Here is an 11,885-nt window from a genome sequence, read left to right on the forward strand (position 1 = left end):
AAAAACTCAACAAGCAAATTCAACATTTTCGACAAAGCTTCATGTCCAGCCCTGAAGGCAGGTCTTAATTGTTAGACATATCTCCAGACAGTCTCTCCCTCCAGCCATCAGGAATTGGATTTAGAGCAGAACGTTCTATTAGTCTCTCTCCTCCCTCTCTCTACACCTCCTCCAGTAGCCCTCTCCTCACAGCCAGAGCTTAATCTGTCTGTTTTCACCTGGAGGAAGAGATGAGGTAATGCCTCTGTCTGTCCATCAAGAAGCTAGTGCTCCATATGTTGATCTGTGTGTGTATTCATCTTTGTGTGTTTCTTTGTGTGTGCAGCTTGGACAACTAGCTCCATCATGTGGCCTGAAGGAGGAACGACAATAAGATGACATCATGTGGTGCCTGGGCTGACTCATCTTAATCAGCCTGGCATGAGGCAGAGGCAGGGTAGAGGAGACAGAGTAGAGGTGACAGGGGCAGGGTAGAGGAGGCAGAGGCAGGGCAGAGGCAGGGTAGAGGAGGCAGAGTAGAGGAGACAGAGGCAGGGTAGAGGAGGCAGAGGACGCAGGGTAGAGGAGGCAGAAGCAGGGTAGAGGAGGCAGAGGACGCAGGGTAGAGGAGGCAGAGGACGCAGGGTAGAGGAGGCAGAGGCAGGGTAGAGCTGGCCATAAAAAACAACACTAGTGGACACGCACGGTTAGGGTCTTGAGCGATGCCAACAGAATGATTCCTACATAGACAACTGCACCCCCTGGTGGTACAGAAAAGGAACCATATTACAAAACAAAAACAACCATATTATTTGTACGGTTTTATTTCACACGAAGCCAGGGAGGTCAGGGAGGTGTCCTTCTGTATTCACTACGTCCTGAAAAATGATGCTTTAAAATAGTGATGCCATACCACTGAGGGTACTAAATGTGTTTGTTTCAAAGAATGTCCAAACTAATTAGAAGCCAGGAAAATAACAATTATATTGTCAATCTTCCCCCCTCCCCCCATGAACACTGGGTTCTCAGATCCCTATTGGCAGGTGGATCAGGTCAGGGCAGTGAGGCTTCTGGCCTCACTCACTTCTGTACAGCTACTTTTACCTGAGACAATTTACAAGGCAGTAATAATAAGAATTATAAATTGTATTATTAAAATGTATTAAGTTGGAAGTGGCCAAGCAGAAACACTGTTAGTATATAATAAGAATATTAACCATTATTTCCCACCAAACTATTACTCTCCTGTAGTTAAACTCTGGATATCCTGAAAGATAAACAACAATAAATTACCTGTTTTTGTGAGACCACAGAAAGACGATACAATCTCATTAAAACTCAGGGCTAATACCACTTAAAATGTGTTTCAACGAACACACACACATAACAACAAAAAGTTACATCTATTTGATGACCCGTTCCAGACTCTGTCTATATCGGTTATCTCTACAGACTTATTATGTTAGAAAAAATATGTAAATGTGATCTGGTCCAGAATTCCCTGAGGCAGTGTGCTGCTCTGGAGAAGTGGTCCTCTGGGTGGCTAAACAGGGAACAGTAACTCTGACCCCCCATCCCTGCCCACCAAGAGTTTCTCAGTCCTGTTTCCTCCTCTGGGCTCTGGTGAAGCCATTGGTCTGGGGGGGGGGAGGGGAGGAGGAGAGGTAACGCTGGCAGAAGTTGGGGTGTAGTTCTGCAAAATGTTGCAGCTCATCTGGAGAGGGAAGAATTTTGAACTTTTAAGACTCCTGACTTTCAAACCACCCCCACCCACCCACCCACCCACTCCCTCACACACACACACACACACACACACTCCCTCACACACACACGGCCTCCTCCCTCACCGTAGGTGATCTTGCCGGTGGTAGTCTCCATGGCAGCGACCAGCCGGCAGGCATCCACTCTCACCCCCAATGCGGCGCTCAACACAGCCTCCAGATCCTCCTCCCTCACCCCGGCCTCCTCAGCCTCAAACATCTACACACACACACACGTGAGACTCCAACATCTACACACACACACACACGAGAGCCAATAGGACCCCTGACTGGCCCAGTGACAGTTCAGATAGTTCAGGATGATATCAGGTGGGTTTGTCTGCCCCCCTCCCCTCTCACCCTGAAGGCCAGTCTGAGGGTGTCCATGCTCCTGGAGGGTCGGCACACTACGGAGAGAGCTACCACATACAGTCTGACGTCTACCGCCCCCTCTCCTCGCTACAGGGGGAAAGAAAGAGAAAGATAATGTTAATTTCTGTCTGTATTTGAATGTGTGTTTGTGAGTGTGTGTGTGTGAGTGTACCTGGTCCAGGAGGTGGTGCAGCTGTCTGACTGCCTCAGACAAAGGCAGGTTAAGGTAGAGGGCGAAGTCTTCCAGACCCAGCCTGTCTCCACACAGTTTCCTGGCTCTGCTGGCCTGCTGCTGCAACACAGCATCTGTTGTCCCCCCTTGCAGCCTGCCCAGGGAAAACACTGAATAAAGAACTACAACTCTCTGTTTAGCTACTGATTTCTTCCTTGCTTCCTGGGGTCTGGAGAACACACACACCACTAGGCTGGTTTTGTACTTCCAACCAGCAAACACCAGAGGGCACTGCTGCCTCTGTATCCTCTAGGCCATGTGTGTAGACAGACAGCCTGCCAGTCAGACCAATTTAACCAGTAAGCTGCACTCACCTCAGCAGGCGCACCAGTCTGTTGAACTCCAGCAGGCTGCTGTTGCTAGGGATATGCAGCAGGCCTTGTGATATGCTGAGCTGGCAGTCGTCGAAGGACAGCTCTGTGAGTGGCAGCTGCAGTGCCCTATAGGAACACAAGGAGCAGAGATTAGACCCTCCCATTCCCAGAATGCTGTTCTGTAAACCAGCGCTCCTACTGAGGGGTTTCATTTACAACATTCTCACAGACCAGCTACAGAACAGACCAGCTACAGAACAGACCAGCTACAGGAGACAGACCAGCTACAGAACAGACCAGCTAAAGGAGACAGACCAGCTACAGGAGACAGACCAGCTACAGAACAGACCAGCTACAGGAGACAGACCAGCTACAGAACAGACCAGCTACAGAACAGACCAGCTACAGGAGACAGACCAGCTACAGGAGACAGACCAGCTACAAAAGCTAACTGTAGCTACAAGCTAACTACTAGACTACTGATGTGTGAGAATCGCAGGAGCTAACCAGTTGAAAGGCATACAAAAATCCAGGGTGTTGATATCACAGCCTGGAAACATAGCTAGCAACATGTTATCACCCTGGTCTTTGCCTGGGGGTTTCTGCAGCTTGCTATCTCCCAGAAGTAAACAAGCGTGGGTTTATGACATTGTGACGTTTGTGACTGTGGAAAGCTAGTTAGCCACCATTAGCTTCACTTTTCTCCAAAATCTTTTTAATTATGCCTAAACCGTCAAACGGAACGTTCGCACGGATACAAGCGACACAAATCGGAACCAAGACGAACATTTTGACACTGATGCTGTATGTTGTGCAAAAAGGGACAATGATGAAAACATAAAATACAGATATATATGAGAGAGAATATAGGTTGGGCCTTGCCAAAGGCAAGCACACACAATAATACATATAAATGTGAGATAACAGTTGGGTACCTTGCTGACAGATAAAAAGGGACATACCAAGATTTTCCGATATTCATGTCAATCTTTCAAAGGTCCAAGTTCACTTTCAAAACTGTTAGTGTTAGCTGGTATCCTGACTAGAGTCTCCCAACACTACTGGGCTGTACTGGATATAGAGACACTGCTTGTACACATCCATGTGTGAGCACATACACACAAACATACACACATACTCACACACACACACACCCTACTTGGCCATGATGAGTCTGACATTGTTGGCAAACAGAGCTGGGTCCTTCCTCTCCTCCTCTGAAGGGGTGTAGACGGGCAGGTACTGCAGGAAGAGAGAGAGAGAGACCGAGGAGAGAGAGGGAGCGAGAGAGACAGAGGAGAGAGGGAGGGAGAGAGAGAGAGGATAGAGAGAGACAGAGGAGAGGGAGGGAGAGAGAGGAGAGAGAGGGCAGAGAAGTCATCCCTCTATTCATGCAGAGCTTAAAGGAATCAGGCAGGAAGCTGCAGACAACGGCTGACCTCAAGCTCCATGGGGTTGTGGAACTGGCACAGTGTCAGCCACAAGATCTTGAACCTGAGAGGAAAGGAGAGAAGAGGAGGAGAAGAGAGGTAAGTCTGGAGACAGTATGAAGGGATGATTATTCTTCTCAAGTTTGTAAACACATTCCCCACTAACAGGAGACATGCTGCAGCAGCCCTGACAAGACACCCTACTGGGGGAGGGAGGGGGAGAGGGAGGGAGGGAGGGGGAGAGGGAGAAGGGGGGAGAGGGAGGAAGAGAGGAGGAGAAGGAGGGAGAGAGAGGAAGAGAGGAGGAGAAGGAGAGAGAGAGAGGAGGAGAAGGAGAGAGAGAGGAGGAGAAGGAGAAGGAGAGAGAGAGGAGGAGAAGGAGAGAGAGAGGAGGAGAAGGGGGGAGAGAGGAGGAGAAGGGGGAGAGAGGAGGAGAAGGAGAGAGAGAGGAGGAGAGAGAGAGGAGGAGAAAGGGGGAGAGACGAGGAGAAGGAGAGAGAGAGGAGAAGGAGAGAGAGAGGAGGAGAAGGGGGGAGAGAGGAGGAGAAGGAGAGAGAGAGGAGGAGAAGGGGGACTCACGCTCCAGGTCCCTGCCATGTCCAGGTGATTGTATCCTGTCAGGAAGACAGACCATCATTACACATGCTGCATGATGACACACAGGACTCACAACACCATCCCACTACCACACACACATACCCTCCCTCCCTCCTCCCCACTACCACACACATACCCACCCTCCCTCCTCCCCACTACCACACACACATACCCACCCTCCCTCCTCCCCACACACACACACACACACACACATACCCACCCTCCCTCCTCCCCACACACACATACCCACCCTCCCTCCTCCCCACACACACACACATACCCACCCTCCCTCCTCCCCACACACACACACACACACATACCCACCCTCCCTCCTCCCCACACACACACACACATACCCACCCTCCCTCCTCCCCACACACACACACACACACATACCCACCCTCCCTCCTCCCCACACACACACACACACACACATACCCACCCTCCCCACCACACACGAAAAGGAGAGAGGGAGCATGGAGCCTGAATTATTCATGAGAGCTTGACTGCTACTATGGAGAGAGACATGACACCTGAGATAGGGAGAGGCAGAGAGACAGAGAGAGAGGAAGAGAGACAAAGAGAGAGAGAGCAACAGAGAGAGAGAGGAAGAGAGACCGGCAGACAGACCAGGATGAAATATCACTCCAGCTGAACATGATGTTACTTATCGTGGTGCAAACACTCGTTCACATGAGAGAAAGATCAGAGGGGGGACACAGCTGGTGACAGACAGGTATGTGTGTGTGTGTGTGTGTGTGTGTGTGTGGAGTGGAGGTTTACCAGTTTGTTGAGGTAGCGCAACACCACCGGCTGGACTGGAACTCCTGGGATGAAGGCCCCTGGAGAGGAGCGGGAGGGAGGGAGTAGAGGGGGAGGGAGGGCAGGAGGGAGTGTCATTCCAATGCCCTTTGAGTCAGGTGGGTCTGGTAGATTACCACCCTGTGACCTCGAATATGAAGAATACAACCATGCAGACCCAGACCAGGACAATCCCACCATGCAGACCCAGACCAGGACAATCCCACCATGCAGACCCAGACCAGGACAATCCCACCATGCAGACCCAGACCAGGACAATCCCACCATGCAGACCCAGACCAGGACAATCCCACCATGCTGACAGGCAGGCAGGGATGACAGGGTGTGAAGCAGGGATTAGGTTTGGGGGACAGACACAAAGATAACAGAGGAGAGCAGGATCACCACTATGTCAACACGCACACACACACACGCACACACACACAGTAGAGCCATCCTCTAACAAACACACACAAGGAAGTTTATCTCGATAATGGTAAGTAAAAACATGTTTTCCACACAGTTTCATGGGGTTAATGTGTGCTGGGTGAGCAAAACTCTGTACATACCAGGCTTGTATCTGAGGAGGCTGGACCTGTTGGTGCATGTTCCCTCTGGGAAGATCATTATCTGGAGAACAACACACACACTCCAGCATTAAAACAATGATAAACTATTACAATCATAGCCAAAATATCCCTGGTACGAGTGCTGCCATCTTGCGCTGGTGACATCATTTGGAGTCAGAGTCTGTGCAGTAGTGATGTGTGATGGAGTCAGAGTCTGTGCAGTAGTGATGTGTGATGGAGTCAGAGTCTGTGCAGAGGTGATGTGTGATGGAGCCAGAGTCTGTGCAGAGGTGATGTGTGATGGAGTCAGAGTCTGTGCAGAGGTGATCGGGTGCTGGAGCCGCGGTATCGAGGTCCCACCCATACACTCGCCCACCCCAATCACAGGCACACACCAACCCCTTTTTATATAGTCAAATAACTAATTAAAAACAAACTGATCAGAAAAATGGGCACTTGAACAGAAATCAGCGTGATAAGAACTACCTAAAATGACAGAAACCATCTTTGAAAAAATATTTTTTTTGACAAAAATCAATGGCTCATGTCCCATCTGCTAACGTGGAGGGGGCGGGACTTATGACCTATACTGCAACCAGCCACCAGGGGGCGATCAAGATGTTTTGGGTAGCTATAGGTAGCATATTAAACCCATAATGGGTAAAGGAATAACGTGTGTGTGAATGTGTATGTGTGTATATTTTTGTGTATGCGTGTATCTTTGTGTGTATGTGTACATATGTGTGTATATTTGTGTGTATGTGTATATTTATGCGTGTGTGAGTGTATATTTATGTGTGTGTGTGTACATGTATATACATATGTGTGTATATTTGTGCGTGTGTGTGTGTATATGTATGTGTGTATATGTGAGAGTTTGTGTACCTGAGGCCACGCCCCCCCAGACTGTGCCCTGCGTTTGATCTCCTCCACAGTGTTCCTCCTGGAGTCTGGGTCTGCCCTCGACACAAACACAGGCCTGATGAAGTTAATCAGAGCTGGGGGGGAGAAAGGAGGGAGGAGGTAAGAGGACAGCAGTGCAGCCAGGCCGAGGCTGCCTGGGGACTTATGATGTTCAGCACTTCTGTCTCATTAAATCAGCTGTACACATTGTCTTGTACTGATCTAGGAGGGGGGTCAGGGTTAGGGGGGTTAAGGGTCCAGGGCAGTGCTGGGGGGTCTGAGGGTCAGGGTTAGGGGGGGTTAAGGGTCCAGGGCAGTGCTGGAGGGTCTGAGGGTCAGGGTTAGGGGGGGTTAAGGGTCCAGGGCAGTACTGGGGGGTCTGGGGGTCAGGGTTAGGGGGGTTAAGGGTCCAGGACAGTGCTGGGGGGTCTGGGGGTCGAGGTCCTTACTTCCCCACACCGGGATGCTCTTGCTTTCCGCCTTGGCGACGATGGAGGCCATTGTCATGGTGACGGGGATGGCGTCGAAGTAAGAGGAGTGTGGCGCCAGGGTGAGGATGGGAGCCTGGGAGGGAGACGCCCGCTCCCCCTTCACCCTGATCCAGTGGAACCCTCCACAGAACCACATGGCCCGCATGATGGCCCTCAGGGCCAGGTCCACACACCTGGTGGGGGGCAGGTGCAGGGAGACAGTGACTGAGTGTGGGGCTGGGAGTGTGTGTGCTGATGTCACCTTCTTCAACAGTGACGTCTGCATGACACTGAGACACCAGTGCCCCGCAAGGGTCATGTTCTACACACACAGACACACTCACCTCCTCCAGAGGGACTGCGTCTCCAGGGTGAAGGGGGTGCGGCCGAGGGAGGCGGCCAGGGCGAAGGGCCAGGCCAACAGCATGAGGGATGCCGTCGCCAGCAGGCGCACTGGGAACACCGTCACCGACATCACCGCCATCTGGGAGGAACAGTCACACTTTCTTACTGCACAGGGAGGGAGAGAGAGAGAGATAGAGAGAGAGAGGAGAGAGGGAGGGAGAGAGAGATAGAGAGAGAGAGGAGAGAGGGAGGGAGAGAGAGATAGAGAGAGAGAGGAGAGAGGGAGGGAGAGATAGAGAGAGAGAGGAGAGAGGGAGGGAGAGAGAGAGAGAGAGGGAGAGAGAGATAGAGAGAGAGAGGAGAGAGAGAGAGGGAAGGGGAGACACCCATCTTCCAAAATCCAACGCATTTCAGAACTTGTTTATTAGAGGGCATGTCTACCCACACAGTGTCTGGTTCACATTTCTATACATTTCCCAACACCCTCCAGTCAGTCAGGATGTACCAGTCAGTCAGGATGTACCAGTCAGTCAGGATGTACCAGTCAGTCACAAAGTCAATATGTGGGTGGTGTGTGTGGCCATCCATCAAGCTGCTAAGATCCAGCTTCCTCCCTGTGTCAGAAACTGCTCTCTCATCTGAGCATGTGCGGAATGCTACCGTTTAACTACCTTCTAATAACAGCAGGACCACATCCTGTAGCTGTATTTGTAGTTAAGGTCTCATGCCAAACTTTTTTGTACCTGTTAGTTAACTGGGGTTAGTATAGCTAGTCATACGGTTTTGAGACCGTAAAGGCTCAGCTACACTGAGTGTTTCTGATCTAAAAAAAGAGACATTATGGTACATTACTGTTCTAAGAACAACGGTGGAACAGAGAGGAAAATTAAACAAACATGTCCGGAGTTTGCTAAAATTTCTGGAGAATTCAGTTCCGTTTCCCCTTCAGCGCGCTGACGCAAAATCATTACATTTTCTCCTGTTGCTAGCTTGATCTGATAGTATGATTGATCATCACGTGTGTTAGTTTATATTTGCAAATACAGCCTTCGAAGTACAGCCTAGAATGTATTGTTTTCAGAGGTTTTATTGTGTTAGTCAGATGTAAATGCTAATTCTAGTTTTTGCCCTGTTTTCAGAGTCCCTGTGTAACAACTACTGCGTGTTATGTAACCTAATGTACTGACGTATCCCATTTGGCTATATGCACATGATAGTGATACCTATGCACATGATAGTGATACCTATGCACATGATAGTGATACCTATGCACATGATAGTGATACCTATGCACATGATAGTGATACCTATGCACATGATAGTGATACCTATGCACATGATAGTGATACCTATGCACATGATAGTGATACCTATGCACATGATAGTGATACCTATGCACATGATAGTGATACCTATGCACATGATAGTGATACCGGGGGGGCGGAAAGGCCAAGTCTAGAACTTTCGGTGAAGTTAGAAACGTGACTTCTAAAGGGGTCATTGATTGCAAAACCGATTTTACCTTGTCATAGTTGAATAACGACAGTTCTGTGGGTAAAATGGACATACAGTGAACCTCAAAGTCCATTGACACCTCTTTCCTATCTAACTCTCCGACTTGAAACTGCAGCTGTAAAACGATCGGTTTCGAAAAAGCTGTATTTGTGACGTCACAAACATAACATCACCTTTGTCACACCCCAACATTTACATACAGACCAGCTATCTGGTGTTCTGGCCCAGGATCTCAGACACTAGTTTAGCTGCGCGCTGCTCTGTGTACTTCCACGCAAACAACAAAGGAGAAAGTTTGAAAGTTTTTAAAGTATATTGAAAATGGACCATCGTAAATGCAGTGTTCCAGGCTGTACTGAGAATGCTGACACTTTTCATAATATTCCCGAGGAACCAGACACTCGACGGGCATGGCTGATGTTTTTCTATGAGAAGATCCCTGTGAAGTTCGACACTCATTTATTCATTTGCTCGAACCATTTCACCAAAGACAGTTTTGAATGAAAACCTTGGACAATTTAAAAAAGGATTTGCTAAGCCGCTGTTGCTGAAAAGAGGTGCTGTTCAAACCGTATGCTCATCACAAACGCAAGCTGTAAGTATGATTTTGTCGCTAACAGTTATTAGCAATGCTAACGTCTCCTGTATCTAGCATAGGTAGAATGCTAAATACGTTTCAAAACACATCAACATACCTTACTTAGCAAATGACTCTAGCTAGACCAGCTGCAGTCGGCATTAGAAGGGAAGCTTCTGAAAAAATAGCCAGAAAACAAATAGCAGTCTAGCCTATTGCTAACGCCTGTCTAGATTAGAGCCCGACCGATAAAGAATTTTTAAGGCCGATACCGATACAAATATTTGGTGATTTAAAAATCCGATATTCCGATTTCGGCCGATATAAAAAAATATTTTTAAAATCCAGAAACGCGTAACAAAACAAACTGATTTCCCTAATAGTAGTTATTTGTAGTTTACATTTAGTCACTTTTAGCAGAAGTTCTTATCCAGAGCGACTAAGTACAGGGACATTCCACGAGGCAAGTAGGGTTAAGTGCCTTCCCAAGGACACAACGTCATTTGACATGGCCGGGAATAGAACCAGCGACCTTCTGATTAATGGCCCGATTCCCTAACTGCTCAGCCATCTGACTCCTGTTATAATTTCCTCACTAAAATAATATGTTAATGCAGTTTCTGATAAATAAAATGTATAAAAATACAAACTTAAGATAGGAAACTTTAAGTCCTTTGAAAAAAAAAAATATATATATATATATATATATATAAAATAAATAAAAAATACAAAAAACATTAATATTAATTTATCGGCCATTATAAATGCAGATACCGAAAGTTTTGAAGTTTGAAGCCGATATTATCAGACGATAATATCGGCCCGCCGATATATCGGCCGGGCTCTAATACCTTTACTAACCCTACCTTCCTATACTAACCCTACCTACTCCTCCAGCTGTACCTCAGGGGTCACAGTCCCAGCAGGCTCCCTGACAGGTCAGCTGATTAAACTGTCATGGCGTCCTGAGTGATTAAGGAGATAGGACCAGCTGTGTATCCAAGGTCAGCTCTTCCTCTTCACCATTAGTGTACCAGCTAGCACAGACTCAGCTCAACCCCTTTTACACCCCACATGTTCCTCCTTCTCCTCCCTCCATCCCAATCTCTTTCTCGTTTCCTTCTCTCTCTCTGCCCTGCTCAGCCCCTCCCTCTGGTCTAATGCATCTTCTCCAGTCCCAGGGGATCCCCTCCCTTTCTCCAACTATCCATCCCTCCCTCCCTCCATCTCTTTGTGCAGCCATGTACGCCCCCCCTCACATTTCAATGATGTGTTCTGTATTCCCAGGGGAGCTCTACCGTCCACTCCCCTCCACACCCCTCCCCTCCAAACTGGGGACTCAGATGGCTGAGTGGTTAGGGAGTCGGGCTATTAATCAGAAGGTTGCCGGTTCGATTTCCGGCTGTGCAAAATTACGTTTTGTCCTTGGGCAAGGCACTTCACCCTACTTGCCTTGGGGAGAATGTCCCTGTACTTACTGTAAGTTGCTCTCGATAAGAGCGTCTGATAAATGACTAAATGTAAATGTAATGTTAACCCCTCTCCTCCACAAACCTCCAAACCCCCTCCCCTTCACACCCCCGAGGGATGGGGTTTGATTTATGACGTTTCCACACCCCTTCTCCCCCTTACACCAGCACACGAAAGAAACCAAACCATTTAGAAAGCCTTAACACATCTCCCAACCAGACCCTCCCTGCTGAGTTCAGACGGTTCACATGCCCACCTCCCAGTTTGGCCCTATGAGGTAGCTGACCAGGCTAATGCTAACGCTAAGGGTTGATCTGGTTTATAACAACCAACCACCTCCTGTATAACCTTTTCTTAGTCAAAAGCACTATGTGATCATTCCTTACATGTCATTAAGATTAAAGTGTAAAGCACATTCATAGTAATTAGGCTAATAGCACAAAGTGTATGTTTTATCCTACAAAAATACTTAATATTTGAGTGATTTGTCCTCATTTCTTGGTTGAATAAAACAGGACCTCAGTAGAAACCATGTAGTCAGTTTGGGGAGA

At 48.3% G+C, this 11,885-nt stretch overlaps 1 protein-coding gene across 1 annotated transcript in view; it reads right to left on the reverse strand.

Moving 5' to 3' along the window:
• Window positions 1-1,116: 1,116 nt before the first annotated feature.
• Window positions 1,117-11,885, reverse strand: part of lpcat1 (lysophosphatidylcholine acyltransferase 1) — a 14,874-nt gene continuing 4,105 nt past the window's right edge. Inside the window, exons 2-14 of the mRNA XM_062446206.1 lie at window positions 7,772-7,911; window positions 7,407-7,621; window positions 6,940-7,052; window positions 6,055-6,115; window positions 5,468-5,526; window positions 4,667-4,701; window positions 4,097-4,151; window positions 3,817-3,899; window positions 2,658-2,783; window positions 2,284-2,437; window positions 2,100-2,198; window positions 1,827-1,959; window positions 1,117-1,693 (exon numbers count right to left, since the gene is read on the reverse strand). Coding sequence (XP_062302190.1) covers window positions 1,575-1,693; window positions 1,827-1,959; window positions 2,100-2,198; window positions 2,284-2,437; window positions 2,658-2,783; window positions 3,817-3,899; window positions 4,097-4,151; window positions 4,667-4,701; window positions 5,468-5,526; window positions 6,055-6,115; window positions 6,940-7,052; window positions 7,407-7,621; window positions 7,772-7,911 — 1,392 coding nt within the window. The 3' untranslated portion in view covers window positions 1,117-1,574. The remainder of the gene's footprint in view (window positions 1,694-1,826; window positions 1,960-2,099; window positions 2,199-2,283; window positions 2,438-2,657; window positions 2,784-3,816; window positions 3,900-4,096; window positions 4,152-4,666; window positions 4,702-5,467; window positions 5,527-6,054; window positions 6,116-6,939; window positions 7,053-7,406; window positions 7,622-7,771; window positions 7,912-11,885) is intronic.

Source organism: Osmerus eperlanus, chromosome 20 (assembly GCF_963692335.1).
Source record: "Osmerus eperlanus chromosome 20, fOsmEpe2.1, whole genome shotgun sequence".
NCBI lineage: Eukaryota > Metazoa > Chordata > Actinopteri > Osmeriformes > Osmeridae > Osmerus > Osmerus eperlanus.